The 22,548-nt window shown below is 42.7% G+C and overlaps 1 protein-coding gene across 1 annotated transcript in view; it reads left to right on the top strand.

Moving 5' to 3' along the window:
• Positions 1–699: 699 nt before the first annotated feature.
• Positions 700–22,548, top strand: part of abtb2b (ankyrin repeat and BTB (POZ) domain containing 2b) — a 230,527-nt gene continuing 208,678 nt past the window's right edge. The window contains exons 1-2 of the mRNA XM_072272660.1: positions 700–1,850; positions 8,178–8,473. Coding sequence (XP_072128761.1) covers positions 1,264–1,850; positions 8,178–8,473 — 883 coding nt within the window. The 5' untranslated portion in view covers positions 700–1,263. The remainder of the gene's footprint in view (positions 1,851–8,177; positions 8,474–22,548) is intronic.

The raw sequence follows: 22,548 nt of genomic DNA, 5'->3' as shown, positions 1-22,548 counted from the left end.
AAATCAGAGAAATACAATGGAATCTATGAAAGACCTCAGTTTTCTATTTGAAAGATCGCTAATCAATATAAATGCGAATCGCCTGTGAAGGAGTACAATCAGGAATCACGATTATTTCGAGGAGGAGGAATCCGTTGTGTGTCAAGAGTCCAATCTCGGAGCCTTGAGTACAGAAACCAGAGTGAATGTTTCAATTTATTACCAATCTGTTCTGCACGACCAGGCTGCACCTCGTAAACGAGTCACTATAGGGGATCCCATCAGGCTCACGGTGCTATTCAATATCCAACAGGATTGTGGCCAGTCGACATCAGAGACACAGTTTATCTGGTCCATTAGCTCGTTTCCGTTAATGGGAGCTTACAGTGCAAAATTGTCTGCGATGAACAGTGATTACTCTCCAAAACTACTACGTCGCGCTTTAAAGTAAATTAAAGCTGCAACTCCTCCTATCGGAATCTTTTGGGAGCTGACGATCGAGAATCGATTGCACCCACATTACGCGGTCAGATGCACCCTCGTTTATCTGATCCCGTCGCTCTGCCTCCCCGTCTCCCTCTCCCCTGACACACGCAAAGACACTATTTTATGATTGGCCAACTCTCGCAGTTTTAATTTGCATTCTGCAGTCCGATTGGTTGGAGGCTTGTGATTGATATTTCTTGCGGCCCACCCTGGAATTCTCCAGCTCCAGGCTCACGCAGCCGCCAGCCAGCGGAGTGTGTGGCACAGGGTAGTTGTAACAAAATCGTGTATTAAAAGGTAGCACGGCATTTGTAAGAATACAGACGCTAACTCTTTAAAAGATGTAATAATTTTGAATAAAACACTAACTTTGGAAGAAGAAAAGAATATAATGTTTTGGCACTTGCAGCAGTGGACAGAAGTTCGGTGAAGCGAGTTAAAGGGTCCGCGAGTTGCACAGAAGGCGCAGTTACAATTTCTGTATACTTTGGTAAAAAGAAACGAAAGGGCTGTGCAGATGACAAGTGAACGTTTTCTTTAATCGTCCTCTCACAAGTGACCGGACGGTGAAGTTTGGAGAAGTTCGCTGATTTGGATCATTTAAGAGCCGCAAGCAAAGAGGGCAGCTGCAGACTGATCCTCCGCTTCACAGCTGATCTCCTTCCAGCACGGTGCGCCGCGTTGCAGTCCTGGAACACGCACTGTGCTTTATGTCTTGAAGAAGAGTTGGATAGCACCCCATCCGAGTTGACTTGGCTTGGACTTGTGCTGGCAGTTCCAAACTGCGCGCCTCGCACAATGGCGGGATTGTACAACTCCACATTGAAGACGCTGGAGGATCTGACTCTGGACTCGGGTTATGGGGCAGGGGATTCTTGCAGATCTCTCAGTCTCTCTTCCAGATCGAACTCTCAAGCCTTCCAAGCAGCACACAACAGAGGGAACTGGTGGTATCTTTCTGGTTCCATGAATAGCCGCAATAACAGCTGGGATACGGTCAACACGGTCCTGCCGGAGGACCCGGAGATTAACGATATCTTCTTCAAATGCCCCCGGCTCCCGGAACTGGAGGAGTTCCCATGGACCGACGAGGACATTGGGCAGATTCTGAAGAAAGGAAGACCCGGAGAGTGCGGAAAGCTCTTCTCCCAGGATGCTGTCAGGAGACTGTCATTCTTATTGAGGAGAGCTCTGATCAGGATCTCCAGGGAGGCGCAGCGGCTGAGCGTCGTGCACTGTAAGTGTACCAAGTTCGAGGTCCAGAGCGCCATCAGGCTCATCCTGTCCTGGTCCTTGTCCGAAAGCTGTATCTCTGCTTCAGTAAAAGCTCTGTCCCTCTACAACATGAGCGCTGGAGATAGGCTGAGGAAAAGCAAGAGTTCCAGGTACTTACTGCTTTCGGTACTGTTTCCCTGCCGTCGAATAGATATGCTGAGTGTAATTTAAAATGTTGTTCCAGGTGGGCAAGGTTAAATCGTCCAAAGGTGCTGTCAGTTCAAACGTCAGCTCTATATACGTTCACTGCAGGCATTCAAGGATCTGTGTGAAAAGGAAGGCACGTAGATCCCAGTTTCTTACAGTGCCCCATATTTTAAGCTAAATTAGTCACCTCACTGAGGCCACCAGCTGTGTGGATTAGACCATGGCAGATAAGAGAGATCTTTGCAACCAAGTAGAGGTAAGGAGGATTTTTTTTTTTAGCCAGAGAGTAGTGAATCTGTGGAATGCTGCACCGCAGACAGCTGTGGAGGCCAAGGCTGAGAGTATATTTAAAGCGAAAATTGATAGCTTCATAATTGGTCAGGGCATCAAAGGTTATGGCGAGAAGGCAGGTGTGAGTGGAATCCGGGAACAATCTTGGTGGAATGGCGGAGCAGACTCGATGGGCTGAACGGCCCAAGCCTGCCCCCATGTCTCATGGCTCCCGATGTTGACAGTTTTTTTTGGGGGGGGGAGAGGAAAGAAGATGATAAAGAGAAACAGTTCACTTTCCTTACACACGAAATCCCTTGCATTGGTGAAGGTTTTACTGTAATCCAAATCACGAACTATACACGCACTAATTTGACTGATGGAGCTTGACTTTTGATGTTAGTTGCTGTAAGTTTTGATTTTTATTTATGGCTGACTTTGGGGTATTGTTATTTCACTGTAGAATAAAATTGAGTGTTTTCATTTATGAAAAATCTTCAGCTACGAGAAGTATCAGCTTTGTAAGTTAAAATTGGCAATGATCCCAAATGCAAGTTTATAAATATCTACTACCTTCAGCAAATCCACCACAGTCCCACCATTGATCAGCGCATCCCTCAAGCAAATGGTTTTCCGTCATTAATCTCTTTGAGTCCCGTGGCAAAATGAATGTTAATAGAAATACTGTGTGATTTATGTTTATTTGTGCTGAGCTTTTTTTGAGGAGCGATTTCAAGCATACCATTGTTTTATTTTTAGTTTTCCCTGGTTAAAATTAGAAAGATTCAAGTAATATCATCTGTGAGACACGTGCAGTTCTAAAGTCATCATTTTATATTATCGCCCATGAAATCATAAAGCACAACTTGGGGGATGAACATTTTTCTGTGCTGTGAATCAATATCAGCCAGGTAGTGGATTAGCGTCAATGCAGTAATTGCAAATACGTAGTTACCCCTTTTTTTTGCAATGCAAACAAATTCACTGACTCCCTAATATTATGAAGTTTTTTGGTCCCATTAATTCTATGCCACTGGACAATATCAATAGAAGTGGCAAAGTACTGAAATAATAATAAGGGAGATGCTTTTTACAAAGCAATAAACTATTATTTACCTAAAATGCTTTGCAATGTGATACTGTTTAAAATGATCAAGGCTTCTAATTTATGACATTTTGAATGAAAACATTGTGCAGAGGAACGGTTTCAGATTCTTCAGCAACTCAACATGAGATATCCATATTGCCACAGTTAGCTTCTGTTACAACATTGTTATAATTATATGTGCTGTCTGTGGCATTTTAACTATCAACAAGACTGAAAATGTTTCTGTTTTTATTTAATGGCAATAAAATATTTTGCTTTCCATTTCTTAAAGAGCTTTCTCAGAGTCAATTTCCATTTCTGAAACAGACATTAAATAGTTTGTTACAACAAGTTAAGTTTATTGCTTAACAAAGATAAAATCCCATGGCATTACAGGAAAGATATTGGCATGGATAGAGGAGCGGCTGATAGGCAGGAGGTAGTGAGTGGGAATAAAAGGGGCCGTTCCTGGTTGGCTGCCAATGACTAGTGGTGTTCCTCAGGTTAGTATTGGGACTGCTACTTTTCACATTGTCAATGATTTAGATAATGGAATTCTCGGCTTTGTGGCAAAGTTTGTGGATGATACAAAGATAGGTGGAGGGGCAGGTGGTGCTGAGGAAGCAATGCAATTGCAGCAGGACTTAGACAAATTGGAAGAATTGGCAGAAAAAAAATGGCAGATGGAATACAGTGTTGGGAAATGTATGATATTGCATTTTGGTAAAAGAAACAATTATCTAAATAGGGAGATAGTTCAAACATCAGAGGTGCAGAGGGACTTGAGAGTCCTCGTGCAAGACTCCCAGAAGGTTAATTTACAGGTTGAGTCTGTGGTAAAGAAGACAAATGCAATGTTGGCATTTATTTCAAGGGGAATAGAACTTAAAAGTAAGGGGATAATACCGAGCCTTTGTAAGACACGAGTCAGGCTCCAACTGGACAATTGTCAACAGTTTTGGGCCCCATACCTCAGAAAGGATGTATTGTCATTGGAGAGAGTCCAGAGGAGGTTCATGAGGATGATTCTGGGAATGAAGAGGTTAATGTATAAGGAGCATTTGACAGCTTTGGGCCTCTACTCACTGGAATTTAGAAGAATGAAGGGGGATCTAATTGAAACCTACCAAATGTTGAAAAGACTAGATAAGGTGGATGTGGGGAGGATGTTTCGTTTCCAGAACTAGAGGGCACAGCATCAAAATTAAGGGGCGACCTTTTAGAACAGCGGTAAGGAGGAATTTTCTTTTAGCCAGAGAGTGCTAATCTGTGGAATGCTGTGCCATGGACTGTGGTGGAGGCCAAGTCTGTGGGTCAGGGCATCACAGAACATGGCGAGAAGGCAGGTGTATGGGGTTGAGTGGGGTCCATGATCAGCCATGTTGGAGCAGACTCGATGGGCTGAATGGCCTAATTCTTTTCCTATGTCTTGTGGTCTAATAATACAGCAAATTGTGGAAATGGCTGTGCTGGATCACCAACGTGGAGCAATTTTAGGTGTGTTTTCTGAGAGAAAAATAATTTAAATCTTTCAGTTAGGTCACAGAGAGAGGAAACTATAATCTTTTTAATTTAGGATAGTTACAGACTCACCCCCTTAACTATGGAAGGACAATATTGAGACTTGCATTGCAACAGGAATAGGCCACTTGCTCTCCGAATCTGATCTACCCAGACAGGAGATTCTTGGAGCAACTTTTATCCTGTTCTCCTTTTAATGCAAAAGCAGTGATCACTTATTTCTAATTACGTTTCGTAAAGCTTGAAATGTTTTCTGATATTCATCCTGAAAGGCCTGATTCCAGATTTTGGACTCTTCAGCAGGTGGAAATGATTCCCTTCTACCACATCTTGAAGGCTTAGTTAAACATTTCACTGTTCTAAATTCAGGAGAACATAACCCTAGTTTGTGCAGTACTGTACATCCAAAGTAATATAAACCTGAGACCTGTAATGATTCTGGTAAATCTATGCATCAAAGCCATTATTAAATTTCCCAGTTAAATAAAGCTGCAGATGCTGGAAATCCGAAATAAAAATTGAAGATTGCAGAAATACTTAGTGGTCCAGGCAGCATCTGTGGAAGGGGAAACATAGTTAATGTTCCAGATGAAAGACCTTGCGGTGCTCAGTGCTTCCAATGGGTATTCACAGTGTGATCCAACTAGAGCGTTGTATAGCTGCAGCATAACTGTTCATCCTTCTATCGAAGCCCTCTGTATGTCATGGTCTGCATTTTGTTAGTACCTTTGATTACTTTCTGTAGCTAAATATGAGCCCCAAAACCATTTGGAGTCTTTCATTGTGTCTAGTTTTTCAATGTTTGGAAGGTAATTTAGATATTTTAAGTGGATGACACCATATTTTCCAGCATTCACAGAAGAAGAAGTGGAAGACACAGGTTTTGAAGTTTGTTGATTAGTACCGAGGGAATGATGCTCCTGAAGAAGAGTCTTGGCCTGTGACGTCAACTTTTGACTCTTTTCCATAGATGCTGCCTGGCCTGCTGAGTTCCAGCAGCATTTTGTGTGTGTTGCTGTTGAATGTTGGGCTGTAATCAGTAAACAGCAGCCTAACGTGGGTATTGCTGCTGTCCAAGTAGTCCAAGGCCGAGTGGAGAGCCTTTGGGATCGCATCGCTCTAGAGCCGTTGTGGTAGGAGGCAGATTACTGCGGGTCCAGGTGCTTGTTCAAGCCAGAGTTAATTGTAGCCATGACCAGCTTCTCAAAGCACTTCATCACATTATCAGTGAGTGCTATTGGGTGATAGTCATTGAAGCAGCTTGTAGAAGTTGTGGTAAGTCAAGGGTCGACATAATATCCAGGCAATGATAGGCTGTAGCTGGTGCAGATGGCCCAGACAAGACCGGTCTTTGAAGAGCATAGCCTCCCTTGGCATTCCAGGGGTCTAGAGATGAGATGAGCAATCCAGAGTGCGCACACCAAATAAGGGACAATTGCTTACTAACTCCAACGTATCAATGGTGGTCAGTTTCTACATTGACCTGTTTTGTGAATGGTGATTGTTCTTGCAGGTAAGGAATTCAAGGAATTCAAACATGCATAATTTACCAAATGGTTAAAATCTGTAACTGTTCACAAATTCTGTATAAAAATGACATTTCTCTGTTCAGAATTCAGAGCAGTGTGGTGACAGGGGCCATGTTGTTCTCTTTGGGCACATGTAAAATAATGTATGACTGAGCAGTAAGTGTGTGTGTTCCGAGTCCAGGTATCAGTGACGACAAGCTCGCCCTTCTTTTCTTGGGCATCTTAATGTCCATTAGCTCCATTAGCAGTTTCTTATTTGGTACTTTATTTAAATAGACTTGATAATTTCATTAAATATTTCCCTGTCCACTGCTCGAGTCTCCTATTCTAATAAAAACAGTATTGTCAGTCACGACCTGCCTTGCACAAATCCATGTGGCTTTTCTTTGGATCGAACTGAAAATGTCAAAGAACATGTTCAGTCTATCCTTAATCATAAATCTACTAGTTTTGTGGCAACAGATGTTGAATCAGTAATTCTCTAGTTCCTCCTTCACACCTTTGCTTAATAGCAGAATGTTGGTCATAGCTTTCCATCCTGAAGGAAGAGCTCCCAAAACAAATGAATTGTACAGATGCAATAATTTCAGTCTTCAGCATACTTGCCTATTTCCTTTAAAACCTAGAATGAGAAACATTAAGCAGTATGGATTTCTCACTGTAGAGTGCAGTTACTCATTTATTATAGTTAATTTGTGGTCTTGGTGAAATGCAAAGTAATCAGTCCTGATATTCACTTCCAGTACTGTTATGCTTCACATCCAAATTAAGCTGTGACTGGAGGGTTGAAGGTGCTAGTGTCTTTCATGTAGCCAATGTGGAATTTAGCAAGACCTTTGACAAGCTTTCCGTGTTGCAGGCTGCTCAGGATGTGAAAGGCTGGAGATTCAGTAAAGGATAGTGGCTCGTGGGCGTTTTTGCGATTGGAAATCTGTTGCCAATGCTTTCCCTTGTGGTATAGTGGGAGCAATAAAGAAGCTTACAGATGATACAAATTTGTTGACAATATTGAGGAAAGTTTCAGAGTCCAGGACAATATAATTGGGTGGAAAAATAGCGAATTGATTTTTTTTTTCCCCCAGAGGTAACATATTTGGTGAGATTCAACAAGATAAGGGCATATGCAATAAACGATGTGAAGTGTTTGTCTACAGATCCTCAAATGTAGTGGGACCAGTAAGTGGTTTTAAAAGAAAAAACATAGCTGTCTTTATTAGCCGAAGCATTGCATGCAAGGGCAGAGAGTTATGTTGTAACTGTACATAATACTTGTTATGGCCTGTTCAAATACTGCATACCTTTGTATAGAAAAGATGCACTAAAAAGGATGCGGAGGAGATTGCAGAGAATTAACAGGAACGAGAAATTGTAGCCTTGAAGATAGATTGGAAAATCCAGGGCTCTTTATTTTGGAAGAGAGAAAATTGAGGGTAAATTTGATCAAGTTACAGAACATAGGATTAAGAGGGGCCTAGATCGTGCAAGTCAGGTGAATTGATTTACCTTACAAGAAAGACGAAAAGGCAGGGGACTAGGACTAGAGAGGAGATGAGGAAACATTTCTACACTCAGTGCAGTGCTCTCCCTGTAAAGGGTTGCAAACTTGGTGCTTGAAGATGGGATTGATAGCTCGTTTGTGACTGGCACAAAAACAATGGGCCAAATGGCCTACTTTATTGTGAGTTATTGATCATTTGATAATTTGAGCAAGGGTCAATATTGAAAAGCTAGATATGTACTTGAAGGAAATTGGCAAGTTTCCGAAATTGAAATTATTTCCAGAAGTTGAGTGATGTGTACCCGATTTTGAGTGATGCTGTCATTAGTTCATGCCGATCAGATTTGGATTGACATGTTAATATCGTTTCTGTCAATGCTTTCAGGTGTGGCCTTACTTTCTCAGTGGGGCACTTCTTTCGATGGATGGTGGACACCAGAGTCTCTGTTCGAGTACACGAGTATGCCGCTATTTCTTTGGCTGCCTGCATGGAGAGTCTGCTGGAGGAGATTGGGATCAGAGTAGCAGCGGGGCATGGCTCCGAGGGAGGAAGTGGAGGGTTACATGACGGCAGGCAGGAGCTGTCAGCAGAAATGCTGGAGATGTGTATCAACAATGACGCTGAGCTCTGGGGACTCCTGCAGCCGTACGAACATCTTATCTGTGGCAAGAACGCTAATGGTAAGCAGAGACAGGCTGATCAATCTCTTTCTGTAATTGAAGTGTTCAAATTGTTTTATGCTATTTCAGTCCTTCCACTCGCAGTTTTCCTGCCAAACAGTGAAAACAGCAAAATTATAGTAGAACATGTTTTAAAACACCCTGACTTCTACCTCTTTCCCATGAATCTGTGGAAACGCTAAATGACTGCTATTCAATAGAAGAGAGTAACTTCCGTTTTAAAGCATGTATTTTGTACACTACAATGCTTTTGGTTGTGAGGAATATCTGTGATGTTGATACTGTTCAAGTAGAAAACTCACTCCTGAGTAAATAGTGCTTTTCTTTCAATGTTAATTTTATTTTGAAACCTTTGCCAAAGCATCTAAGGTGCAAGGCATGTAAATTGAACAAAATGGGTAATGTTTGATGATGCACCGATAGGCAGTGCATCACCACCCATAATCTGTAAAATAATACACGTGTTGAGAGTTGAGGTGTCCAGGCTGTTGCAAAGGAGTGTGTCTATAGAGGGGAAAAAAGAAGCAGTTCAGTTCTGTGTATACTTGGCAGGCAAAGAACATTCTTGAACCATTTCCAACTTGAAATTAAGCTCCAAAGTAATCTACAAGAAATTAAAATTACAGCAAGCGGCACTGCTCTCTAGGGGCATGCACCCTTGCAAGACCCAGAGATGGCATCAGCTGTTATTGGAATCTTTCTCTGTTGGGAGTTGTGGATCTGAGGATTAGTATTTAATTATTGTTCACAGCCTGAAGTTGTTTTTTTTTGGGGAAAAAAAGGCTATGGGAGATGTGTGAGTGAATTCTCCACACTGGCAGTGCTCGTACAGTAGGCTGTTCTTTGAAGTAAGAAGTGCACACTTGAGCATCTCTGCTTAAGTGTCAAGTCCATTTAAACTGTTACAGTGCAAAGTCCAGATGGTGTTTTACTGTATGAGAAGTGATAAGAGGAATTACAGATTTAATAAAGAAATATAAATTTTAAACTTATAATATGGTGATATAATATGAAACATTGCAATGTAAACATTTGATTTAAGTTAATCAAGTACTCCAGGTCATATGGTGCTCCTAATGTCCTGAAACGTCCAAGCAGATTATTTATCAAAGCCATATAAAAAGATCATATTTCACAGTATGGAGAAGAACACAATGGGATTTTTATATTGTAAAATATTTGTGCTCTGAAACAGAATACAGATTAAGGGGATTGTAATAAATCATTCTGTTTAATATAATTTATTGCTGTACACTAAAGGTAAAACAAAATTGCACTTTTGATATATTTGCTGTACGTTATTCAGGAGTAGACAAGCTGCTGTGGTTCTCATGGGATCAGTATTTTTTTTTCTCTTTTGGAATTTTGAAGCTGATTAAAGTCATGGTGTTCCTTATTTAATGATTTATGCCACATTAGTCTTAGATATGTAAATTCAGCCGGGCAGTGATTTTGAGTTGCTGCTCTTTTTGAATAGGGGACAAAAGCAAATGGATTGCTATACTAACATAGTTAAGTCTTTCCACAGGAAAAGTGATGACTGAGAATTTCAAAGATGTGATTCTAATCATTACAGAATTTCATCTCTTTTTTTCAAACAACAGTAACTGCTGCGTTTTGGCCTGCATCTGATAAAATGGGTTAAATAATTCGCTGGAATTTTCTCCAATTTCTTCCATAAAACATGGCAGTGAAATTCCATCCTTTGTTACCACAGACTGTGGGGTTGTTGAAATATTTCTGCTAATCGGGACTTGATCTTGTTGCGGTTTAAACCGATTTGCTTACACTATCAAGCATAGATCAAGAGAAAAATGTTGTAATGAGGTTTGTGAAATTGCCATTAACTTTAAAAGGTTTAGCCATGGTGTTACTTCACTTGACTTATTTTGCCTTTAGAAGTCTCTTGCTATGTATTTTTTTAAAATCAACTAAGTGAACTGAAGTATTGGAAATGCCTGCTTTCAAAATAGAAAGTTTAGTTCAAGTACCCACATGAGGGATTTCAAAACATCAACTATTTGCCCAATATTCAAACTTCCTCCCAGATAATGTAAACTGTGGTTATTTAAGATTTAATAGAAACTCATATGCTAATGATTATTTTACTGGTTGTAGAAACCACTGACAATTAGATATTTTTGGCAATTTTTCTGTTACTCAGCCAAAAGGATAAATCAAACGCACTGCAGTTTGATGTTATCACATTAATTGAAAGGTGAAAGACAAATTGTACTGTAAAATGATTCTGAGAGAAGTCATGCTGAAAAATTCACATTCTTAGTCATTGAGTGAGTCGACATGGAAACGCCCTTTAGCTCATCAATGACATTTTTACACTAAGGCTATCCTAACCTATTTTATTCTCCTTGCCGAAGGGTTTCGGCCGAAAATGTTGACTGTACTTTTTTTAATAGATGCTGTCTGGCCTGCTGAGTTCCTCTAGCATTTTGAGTGCGTTGTTTGGATTTCCAGCATTGGCAGATTTTCTCTTTTTTTTGTAGTTTAGGAAGATGTCTTGATTGGTTACCAATGGATGAGTTGTACTGAGTGGTCAGTTTCTGGCTGTGTAACTCTAAATATGGACTTAAAAGGATTTCTTTTTGACAGAACCTTTTTCAGTAAATTTGTTTTTGGGAATAGTACAGAGTTGCATTGGTTATGACGACAACATTTATGTTTGAGAAGGCAGATGATTTGTTATTCTGTCAGATATACACATAGGTGCATTGTTTTCCATTGTAACTACCAGCATAAAAATAAAACCCATAAAGAGTGAATAGTTTTATTGTAGAAAGGAGTGATCAAAATTACTTTTAATATGTACCATCATTTACTTGATGTTGCTTCCCCTAACTCTTTGGTCTTGGGTTTGCATATAGTCCATGAAAATATAACATTGGGAAAAAGATACATAGCAGTTCCACATTTCTCCAATGTATTAACCGGAAGGCCAGTTTCTATTCTTTGCTAAATTTAAAAGATCCCTCGTCAATTTTCTAAAAAGAACAGGTTTGTTGTTCATCCCCCCACCCTCTCTGGCTATCTATCCCATAAGATGATGATGGTTCCTTTCAGTCAGTTAGTGGGGTGGTACCCCACTCCTCAAAAAGGAGCAGCGCGTACATGAGTGGATTTTAGTTGAGTAGTGGGTTTGCACAGGTCCAGACCTACCCTCTCGACATCCCCTCCTGGATCCAGTGGCATGGTGGGGTCTAAGACAGCTGGGGGAAGTTCTGTTGCAGTGAATGGCCAGACCAAGCTTTGATGCGAGGAATGCCTTTTCCGCACTTCACGGCACATGGTTGCTATATGGCTGTTGACCCTATGAGAGGGTTCACCTGCCCTTTGACAGGTCTTGTTTTTCATCCTGCAGGGTGTCTAGCCACCCTCCTCATCAGGTAAGCCTGGTGGGGGAGCCAGTTTAGTCGCCGACCACCCGACCATGCGACAGGTAGTACTGGGTTACATGGTACCAGTAGCACTCAGGCAAGTGACCTGTTGTTCATATTTATCACTTAACTAGCATTGCTTTAAAAAAAAACACACTAGATTATCTGGTTATCATTCTATTGCTGTTCATTGAACCTTATCTTAAAATTAGCTACCACATTTGTGAAATTACTGTTAAGTTATTCACAATCAACCAAAAAGCTTAAAAACACTTTCTTTGCATGTTTGTTTTACAGAAGTGGCATTAATTTGCTGTAATGGTGATTTAACAACTGAACAAAGTTGGTTTAATCAATTTAAGCACCACTTCAAAGTGGAAAAGCAACAAAATAGTGCAAATACTGGTCATTCCGTAAAATTGTACTTTTTTTAAAATAGTTAAAAAAATTATTTGCTCCCATGTAGATCAGATTATCAAAGCGTATGCTATTGGGTACATCTGAATGGTAGAGTGTTGAGAAAAGCATCAATTGTTCTGTCATCACTTTGGGTTTGATGCTAATAGGACTGTAGTTGTATTCCAGATTAAAAATTCTTTCTATAGTGATAAAAGTTCACAAGTTGAATTTCTCCCCAGTGGTTTGTGCTGGTACTCAACAAAGGAATAGCTTTCACGGGTATCATTCTGTTTCTTTTAAATGAACTGAAACTTGATTTTGAGTTTAAAGTTAATGAACTGCCATATTACAGGGGATGAAATGATTCTTTCTGTCATTGAAGACTACGCTGGGTATAATACATCTCGTTCATCGTGCTCAATCCATGAAAAACATCGGGTTGACAAATGGAATAATTGAAGCAAAAACTGATAATCAAGTTTGTTGTTACAAATAGCACGGTTCCTAGAATGTATCGTTGTGAGTGAATGTAAGCCTCAGAAAAGTGGCGTCCATTATTAAGGACCCCCATCACACAGGGCATGCCCTCTTCTCATTGCTACTGTTAGGTAGGTGGTACAGAAGCCCGAAGGCACACGCTCAGCGATTCAGGAACAGCTTCTTTCCCTCTGCCATCCAATTTCTAAGTGGACATTAAACCCATGAACACTACCTTACTTTTTAAAAATACATATATTATTTCCATTTTTTAAATCTATTTAATATACATATATATACTTGTGCTAATTGATTTATTTTTTTTCTTCATGTATTATCATGTATTGCATTGAACTGCTGCTGCTAAGTTAACGAAGTTCACGGTACATGCTGGTGATAATAATGCAAACCAGAATATTTTAAAGTAAAATAAACAACAAAAGAGTATTACATTACCTGATCCTACATATTAGATCTATTCTATGATTTATGTAAATGGTTAAGATATTTAAGATTTAAACTAACTTCGCTAAGTCAATTAAGATAGATTTGAGAGTTCTGCTTCCAGTCATTATAATAACCCATAAATCATGATCATTTTGAAGTATTCTCAATATTTCCTCCTTAGAAGTAGCAATGACAATAACTCATATCTGTTTATTGTAGAAAAATGTCCTGCATTATCAAATTAATTTGATGTTGACTGACACAGCCGAAGATGCTGATAACAGGAGAGGTGATGAGTTTGGTCTCCCCATCACACCTACCCCAACCCCCATGTTGTAGTGTACAATGTAAGGCAGTGGACCTTCTTGCAACTTGGTCAACTTTTTTTTATTTGTCCTCAGATTTCTAAACCATTTTTGTTTATAGCCTCATTGAAACAGTAGTGAAAATACTAACAGTGAGCTTTCCATGTTGGTTTAGGATCATTCTTCTAGCAGCACCTCAAGCATATTAAACCTTCAGGACTGATTGTGGAATTTGTTGAAGCTTGGGATCTGGTCTGTATTCTCTGCTTTTTTTAAAGAAAAAGAAATGGAAGCTTTTTGTAATTAAAAGGCATAATGTAAGAAGGATATAATGCAGAATGGAAGCTGATTTGAAGTAACTTCCATTCGTGAGCCCATGTGCAGCCAAGGTTAGGAATAGTAAAGCTAATCTGTATCCACATTTTTTTCCACGTTGTTCCTCAAGTGCTTCCTTTTCGGTCTAACAAAGGGAATTGCTCACAGCTGCCGTTCACTGGACAAACACCTTGCTTGCATACAATTTCAGTTGAGGGAGCAATAAAAGTGAAGTTGTTTGATCTAAACATCAGTTGATCCATTAAAGTATTATTTTGAGAAATTGCTGGTAGGACGGAGAATTGTTATGCTTCATTATGCCTCACAAATGAGTCTTCAACTTTGCCTACTCAAACAGCACTCTTCCTCCCTTTCTGTTTATTTTTCTGTAACTGAACTGTATTTCCTACCATGTTTTTGGTCATGTTCTCTTTCTCCTGCCACGGCCAATCCAATTACTTTTCCTGCTTCCCCATATCTCCATCCTAGTCCCAGTGAAGTATCTTGAAATATTACGTAAATGCAAGGTGGGTTTTGTTGACTCTGACGCACAGCAGCAAACGGTTTCTGAAAGCTAAACCTCCAGTAAGAAGGCTTTTGGTTGACAATTCTGTGAAAATTTCATTTTCATTGTTAACCCATACAGATGTTTGCTGCAAAATGAAAGCTTAATGTGCAAGAGCACTTGCATTTTTTTATCCCGTGAGAAGGAAAATCCAAGGTTGAGTATTGTCTTGTGCTGAATTGGCATTTGTGGTCAAACCCACAAATTGTTTTGCACCATTGGCTTGTGGGGAAATCTTGACCAATCTTCCCAGGGACTCTGGTGCAAAGCGGTCAACCTTTTCCTTGGTGGAGTGTGAGAGGACAGGAGTTGGCTCCATTCTAATGTTCTCTTCCCGTAGCTGAAAGGCATACTGACTTTGTCCATTAACAAAACCAATAATAAATTCTTATTCCATACAGCAGCCATTAGTTTTGGTTTAACTTCCAAAGAAAAATAGTAGTGCACAATTTTGTAACCAACTGAAGTGGTGGAAATTGTTTTAACTAGGTTTAAATATCACCTTCTGTTGTAATCAAATAAACACGATGTGGGAAACCCCTTTATTTATTGCATGTTTTACATTTTTGCTCTTAGTGATAGATCTGTTTAACAACCATGAAATGTTTTGACTTTGTTCTTATGGAATAAAATGTTGTTGCTGTTAGGGAAAGCACATTCCAGATGGTTTGAAAGCAACAGAGTAAAATCTGGCGAAGATCCCTGCTTTGTGTCATTGCCATTTGAGAGTGATAGCATCTAGGTTTGATGTTTAATTTTATTCATGGAATGTTCTGAATTTATTTCATTTCTTGTTTTTCACAAAGATAAGAAGCTGGGTATGCAATTTTCAGATTTCTGAGGATGGAGTGTCCAGTGCTCATGATGTTTCCATTATTTTCTGTTGGAATAGATAATGATAATTTGTTTATTTTCCTTCCAGCTACAGGTGAGGCCAATTCCTAGTAATGGATCATTAGTTTCCTAATGTTTTACAGTATATAAAAATGTTCAATTTAATTACCATACAGGAGATAAGATTTTAGTGACGGGAACAAAATACACAGGAGCTGGAAAGCTGAAACAAAGTAGAAAATGCTGGAAAGAGTCAACATGTTGGGGCGAGTCTGTGGAGAGAGGAACAGAGTCAACATTTCCAGTCACGGACTCTTCATCAGAACTCAGAATGAGCAGCGAGTGAGCGTGGATAAGTTGCATAGAAGGGTTGGGGAGGGGGAGCAAAAAGAACGGGGGGAAATGTCTGTAATGGGGCACAGACCAAGGGTAACTGCAAACCCAGTAGTGAGGGGCAAAAAAGAAATTAAAAAGTAGAAATTGAAACTGAAATATTCAGAGTGGGAATGGGGAGAGGAAATCCATTTGACTGAAATTGTTGAATTTGACATTGATTCTTGTGATTTTCAACAGGCCCAGAGATAGATGGATGTTGTTGCAGCTGTGTAGGTCAAATGCATAGAGGTTAAAGGAGAAGAAGAGTTAAAGTGACAGTCTCCCCAAGTTACAGATGAAGCAGTAGGAATCTTCAGAGCCAAAGCTAGACCTTTGTGATATGTAGGGCAATATTAAGGCCTCCTTCCTCAACTTAACCTCTGTTACATTGATTTATTATTGTTGTTCTCTGTACTCGTATAGAACTCCAATTTCATTATCTATGTTGCCAATTGCTACCCTACTCTCACCTTTCCCTTTCTCTTGGTGCAGATGTTGCTGGATATTCATGTTTTCATTTCTTCTATTAATTTTATTTCCATCTCTTAACTGCTGGTATATGAAGTAATGGTTACCTGCAGCACTTTGGCCTGTGTCCTGTCTGTATCCTATCTGTTGTGTTCTCTTTACCCCTTGACCTTTCTGCAACTTGAACCCAGTGTGTCTCTTTTTTTTCCCCCATAGTTGTGAATTTTTGGAATTTTCCAGAATATTCCAGAAAAAAAATCCCTCTCAAAAGACAAACACTTGTGTTTAAACTAATTATGCTGTTTGACACTTGCTCCATTTATGCTCTTCTGGTGTGAGTTGGCTTAATGGCCTGGAAATTCTTCATGATGGTCTGGTTCCGTACTGTTGGAATAGGAGATGGAGTGTAAGGTATGCAAGTTTACTGATGATGTGAAAATAGGTGGGGAAGCTGCATTGAGAGTACTTGGGCTCTGCAACACGATATAGGTTGACCGAATGGGCAAAAGGAATGAGCAACATACAGAGGGGTCTAGGTGTTTTTGTGCAAGAAACATAAATAGTAGTTCGCAGCTGTAGGATGTAATTGAAAAGGAATATGGAATATTAAATTTTATTTCTTAGAAGTTGGAATTTAGAAGTCCAGGAATTTTATTGAAACATTTAAAATTACAAATGGGCATGGCAGGGTAGCAGTTGAGATGTTCCCTTTGATGGAAATGTTTTGAATGAGGAGGCATGGTAACAAGATTAAAGGGGCATTCATTTAGAAGAAGTGAGGTGCACAGGATTTTATTTTCTTAGAGGATCGTAATGTCTGGAATTCTCTACTTCAGTGAATTCACTGGAGGCTAGATCAGCAGAGGTACTTAAAGAGGAATTCTGCTCCTAGGTCTTGTGGTCTTAATTGAGGAGCATGAGGATTGGGCACAGAAGAGGAGTTAAGATCTTGCGCAGATCGTATTGAATGGCAGGGCAGGCTTGAAACATGAAATGGCTTACTTCCATTCCCTGTTTTCGTGTATATATTCCTGTGTTGTTCTCCTGGTTTTATCAATTTGAGATCTTTATTAAGGTCACAAATCTGAGTACAATATAATTCAAGCTTCTATTTACTTTTCATCCTCATTTCAAAGTCAGTGTGTTAGAAGAAGCTCCACTCATACCGCTCCAAGCAGATATGGCCAATTTCCATCACAATCTGGAGTTTTCACTCATTGCATTTGTTTACGTGAAATTCTAAGGGAGCAAAACAAAATTACATTTTACGCAAGGAGTTTGTATGTATGTTTCAACTTAAAGATTGTACATAATCTTTAGTCTAACAGTTCAGTATAGCTTTTAAAACTTGGACTGATTTCAAATCTAGTTATAAACTGTAGTATATTGACATGGTGATTGAAGGTGCTAAGTTTTGTGACTAAACTCATTTCAATTTATCAGTCAAATATTACCAAGTTAACGGTCTTGCATTTATAAAGGAGTACATACAAAGCTTTTAATTACAAGAGCATTAGGAATAGGAGTAGGCCTTGGAGTTTCCCAGGCCTGTTTTTTCAGACCAAAGATTTACTACAGTCTTTGGTCTCAACTCCATGTTTTTGTTTCCTCTCCAAAAACCTTTGTTCCTCCCTCATTCTCCATATACCTCAGTCTTAATGACGCCATGTCCCATGCGGATTGGGGTAGATCAAACATTCATAACTTACTTGTGTGGAAACATCTTCACGTTATCCAGCCCATCATTTCCCCCATGAACTTTGTGTATCAATGGGGCTAGTATCCATTCTTCTGCACTTCACCTTTCATCAGTGACTAACTCACTCATCCTGGGAATTAATCTACTACTTTAAAATGCTGCCCAGTTGAGTTGGTTTATGGTGTTTGATTTGCATGTGCTGTAGATTGCAAAGGAAGGTCTGGTTGTAGGTGAGAGGGTGAAAGGTTGCAAAGCAGGCACTATTTGGTCTGCAATTTGCTGATCAGGTCCAAAGCTAAACCTTTATATCGTGTGCCTGTGGTAAACACCATATATATAGTAGAGTAAATACTGAAAGGCTTTTATTAACAGTAAATGGACCAACGTCCATGCTGAGCATCTGCCCTGGACTGAGGGAGGAGCAGTGACACAATCGCCTTTATTCAGGGATCTGTGGAGGAGCCACAGGAGCAGTCAGCAGAGGGGCGTGTCCAGACAGGTGTGTATATATATATGTTGTAACTGGGTTACTTGTCTGGACACGCCCCTCTGCTGACTGCTCCTGTGGCTCCTCCACAGATCCCTGAATAAAGGCGATTGTGTCACTGCTCCTCCCTCAGTCCAGGGCAGATGCTCAGCATGGACGTTGGTCCATTTACTGTTAATAAAAGCCTTTCAGTATTTACTCTACTTCCAGTCTTTTGGAGTAATTGATAGTGCATCAATTTTATTAGCAGTAAATTTAAAGCATGGAACACATCATGAGACCCGACAAGCTAGACCTCGACCTGCACACACCTGAAACCGGAAACGCTTTCGAACTGTGGCTGGCCTGCTTCGAATCATACCTGGAGAAGATTGAAGTGACCGAGTCTGTCGCAAAGCACAGAGTTCTCCTCTCCAGGGTCAGTCCACGGGCCTACTCAGTGATTAGAGACCATTGGAGCTACGACGGCACGATGGAGCGCCCTCAGAAGACAATACCTGCGGCCGGTAAACACCATCTATGCACGACATCGCTTAGCGATGCGGCAGCAGCGGCCCGGAGAGTCGTGCGCTGAGTTCGTCTGGGCCCTACAGACACTCGTGCGGGCCTGCGATTGCTGGGGGCTGATGGCCGAAGAGCATGCGGAGCTCCTAGTGAGAGACGCCTTCGTCACGGGGACCAGGTCAATGTATGCGCACTAGCGGCTTCTGGAACATGCCAATCTTACCTTATTTTTGGCTATTCAGCTAGCCGACACACTAGAGGCCACTCTGCACAACTCTGAGGCTCTCCAGGCACGCGATCTCCCGACGGTCTCGTGGACGCTGCAGACCCCGCAACCCGCCGGCAAATCGACCATGGCTGTTGCCAGTCGTGAGTCCACGAAGTGCTACTTCTGCGGACTGGAGAAGCACCCCCGGAAACGCTGCCCGGCCCGAGAAGCTACCTGCTCCAGCTGTGGAAGGAAGGGCCACTTCGCCAAGGCCTCTAAGTCCAAACCACGAGCGGGATCAAGCAGCGCTGCATGCAAGGCATGGGGGTCGCCATCTTGCCTGCACGCCGCCACCATGTGCAAGACATGGGGCCGGCCATCTTGGTCGGCACCACCTCGCACCACCTACGACCCACGGGTGCTCACGAGGCACCCCACCGCGCTGGACCAAGACAGCAAATCAACTCTGGCCTCCATGACCCTCGACCAAAGCGCTCCCCACCAGCTCACAAGGTCAATGATGGACATCCTGGTGGAGGGGCACAGGACAAGCTGCCTGTTTGACACAGGCAGCACAGAGAGTTTTATCCACCCGGACACGGTGCAGCATTGTGGACTCGTGATACGGCCGGTAAGCCAGAGGGTCACCATGGCTTCCCGGTCGCATACAACAGACATCCGGGGTGGGGGGGTTGTGTAGCGACACTAGTGGTGCAGGGCACAGAATATCGGGACTTTACATTACTGGTCATGCCTCAACTGTGTGCCCCTGTGCTATTGGGGCTCGACTTCCAGAGCCACCTGAAAGGCGTGACAATGGAATATGACGGGCTGCTCCCACCAATTACTGTCGTAAATCCCCAGTTTTGTAGGGATACATCACATACCCCGCTACTGAGCACACACACACACCGACCCACACATCCCACCCAACACCATGCCAACTGCCACACTACCGACACCACTTGTGGCCTCTCCACCCTCAGGATCCCTCCCCCACCGCTGTTCACCAACCTGACCCCCGACTGTAAACCTGTGGCAACTAAAAGCAGGAGGCACAACGCGGGGGACAGAGCTTTCATTAAGTTGGAGGTGCAGCGGCTGCTCAGGGAGGGGGTCATTGAGGCAAGCACAAGTCCTTGGAGGGCGCAGGTGGTTGTTGTTCGGAACGGGGAGAAGAATAGGATGGTCGTGGACTATAGCCAGACCATCAATAGGTTCATGCAGCTCGACGCGTACCCTCTACCCCGCATCACAGATATAGTCAATCAGGTAGCACAGTACAAGGTGTACTCGACCATAGACCTAAAATCCGCTTACCATCAGCTCCCCATCCGCCCGGAGGACCGCCCTTACACTGCCTTCGAGGTGGACGGCAGGCTTTATCAATTCCTGCGCGTCCCCTTCAGTGTCACGAATGGTGTATCTGTCTTCCAGAGGGCAATGGACTGGATGGTGGACCAGTGCCAACTGAAGGCCACATTCCCATATCTGGATAACTTCACCATCTGAGGTCACGACCGGCGGGATCACGACAACAACCTCTAAAAATTTCTCCGAGCAGCCAAAGCTTTCAATCTCACCTATACCAAGGACAAGTGTGTGTTCGGAACCACCCAACTTGCTATCCTTGGGTGTGTCGTGGAGAATGGAGTCATTGGCCCTGACCCCGACCATATGCACCCCCTGTTGGAACTCCCTCTTCCCAACACCCTCAGAGCCCTCAAAAGGTGCCTGGGCTTCTTTTCATATTACGCCCAATGGGTCTCTAACTATGCAGTCAAAGCCCGCCCCCTGGTCAAGTCCATCACATTTCCCCTCTCAGCCGAGGCCCGCGCGGCCTTCAGCTGCATAAAAGGGACATTGCCAAAGCAGCAATGCATGCGGTGGACGAGGCCATTCCCTTCCAAGTAGAGAGTGACGCCTCCGACTTCATGCTGGCTGCTACCCTCAACCAGGCGGGAAGACCGGTGGCGTTCTTCTCCCGTACTCTTCAAGGCCATGAAATTCGGCACTTCACGGTGGCGAAAGAGGCCCAGGTCATAGTGCAAGCTCTTAGGCACTGGAGGCACTATCTCGCCGGCAAAAAGTTCACCCTGCTGACTGACCAGCGCACAGTCGCATTCATGTTTAGTAACCAACAGCGGGGCAATATCAAAAATGATAAAATTCTGAGGTGGAGAATCGAACTCTCCACCTACAACTATGACATCATGTACAGGCCTGGGAAGCTCAATGAGCCCTCTGATGCCCTATCCTGAGGAACGTGTGCCAGCGCACAGATCAACCGGCTATACGCCCTACGTGTAGATCTTTACCACCCAGGGGTCACCTGGCTTTTCCACTTCGTGAAAGCCTGGAATCTGCCTTGCTCCCTTGAGGAGATCAGGACAATGACCAGGGACTGCCAAGTCTGCGCAGAGTGCAAACCGCACTTCTACCGACCCGAAAAGGCACAACTCATCAAGGCCACCCCCCCCCCTTTGAGCGACTGAGTGTCGACTTTAAGGGCCCCCTTCCCTCCACCGACCGCAAAATGTGCTTTCTTAATGTTATCGACGAGTACTCGCAGTTCCCCTTCGCCATCCCCTACCCCGATACCACTACCACGTCAGTTATAAATGCGCAATCTCTTCACTCTGCTTGGATACCCATGCTATATCCACAGTGACAGAGGGTCCTTGTTTATGAGTGACAAGCTGCGCCAATATCTACTGGCTAGGGGAATTGCAACTAGTAGGACCACAAGCTATAATCCCCGGGGGAATGGACAGGTGGAGAAGGAGAATGCCACGGTGTGGAAGGCCACACTCTTAGCCCTCAGGTCAAAGGGACAGCCAGTCTCTCGCTGGCAGGAGGTCCTTCCCGAGGCACTCCACTCCATCCGTTCCCTGTTATGCACAGCCACCAATGCCACCCCTCATGAGCGGCTCTTTTCATTTCCCAGGAAGTCGACCACTGGAACCACCCTACCAACTTGGCTGATGTCCCCAGGGCCAGTGCTGCTCCGGAAACATGCGAGGAGCAATAAATACTCCCCGATGGTCAAGAGGGTTCACTTACTTCACGCGAACCCCCAGTTTGCCTATGTGGTTTTGTCTGATGGGCGGGAGGACACGGTCTCCATCCGCGACCTGGAGCCCGCAGGGGCAGCGGGCCCCTACCCTGAACACTCCATGGTGACTATTAACCCCGTACCCACCGATATATATACCCACGAGACACCGCGCACTCCAAGCCCTGCACAGACACCACACGACACTCCCATACTGGGCGCGACACACATGCACGAGGGGTTACCGACGCCTAACATACTGACACCTCAAGTCAGGCCGGAGCCAGCGCAACCGTCGTCACCGATGCAATCACCACCAGTGTTACGTAGATCACAGCGACGGACTTGGCTGCCTGATAGACTTAACCTGTAAATATACTTGTTTTAAATATTGTCAGTCACTTCACCCGCGGGACTCTTTAAGAAAAGGAGGGGTGAATGTGGTAAATTATATATATATATGTTGTAACTGGGTTATCTGTCTGGACACACCCCTCTGCTGACTGCTCCTGTGGCTCCTCCCACAGACCCCTGAATAAAGGCGA

The sequence above is a fragment of the Mobula birostris genome, chromosome 11, assembly GCF_030028105.1.
Source record: "Mobula birostris isolate sMobBir1 chromosome 11, sMobBir1.hap1, whole genome shotgun sequence".
In the NCBI taxonomy this organism is placed as follows: Eukaryota; Metazoa; Chordata; class Chondrichthyes; order Myliobatiformes; family Myliobatidae; genus Mobula; species Mobula birostris.
The sequence above is the reverse complement of the archived record's forward strand: the minus strand, read 5'-3'. Positions and strand labels throughout refer to the sequence as shown.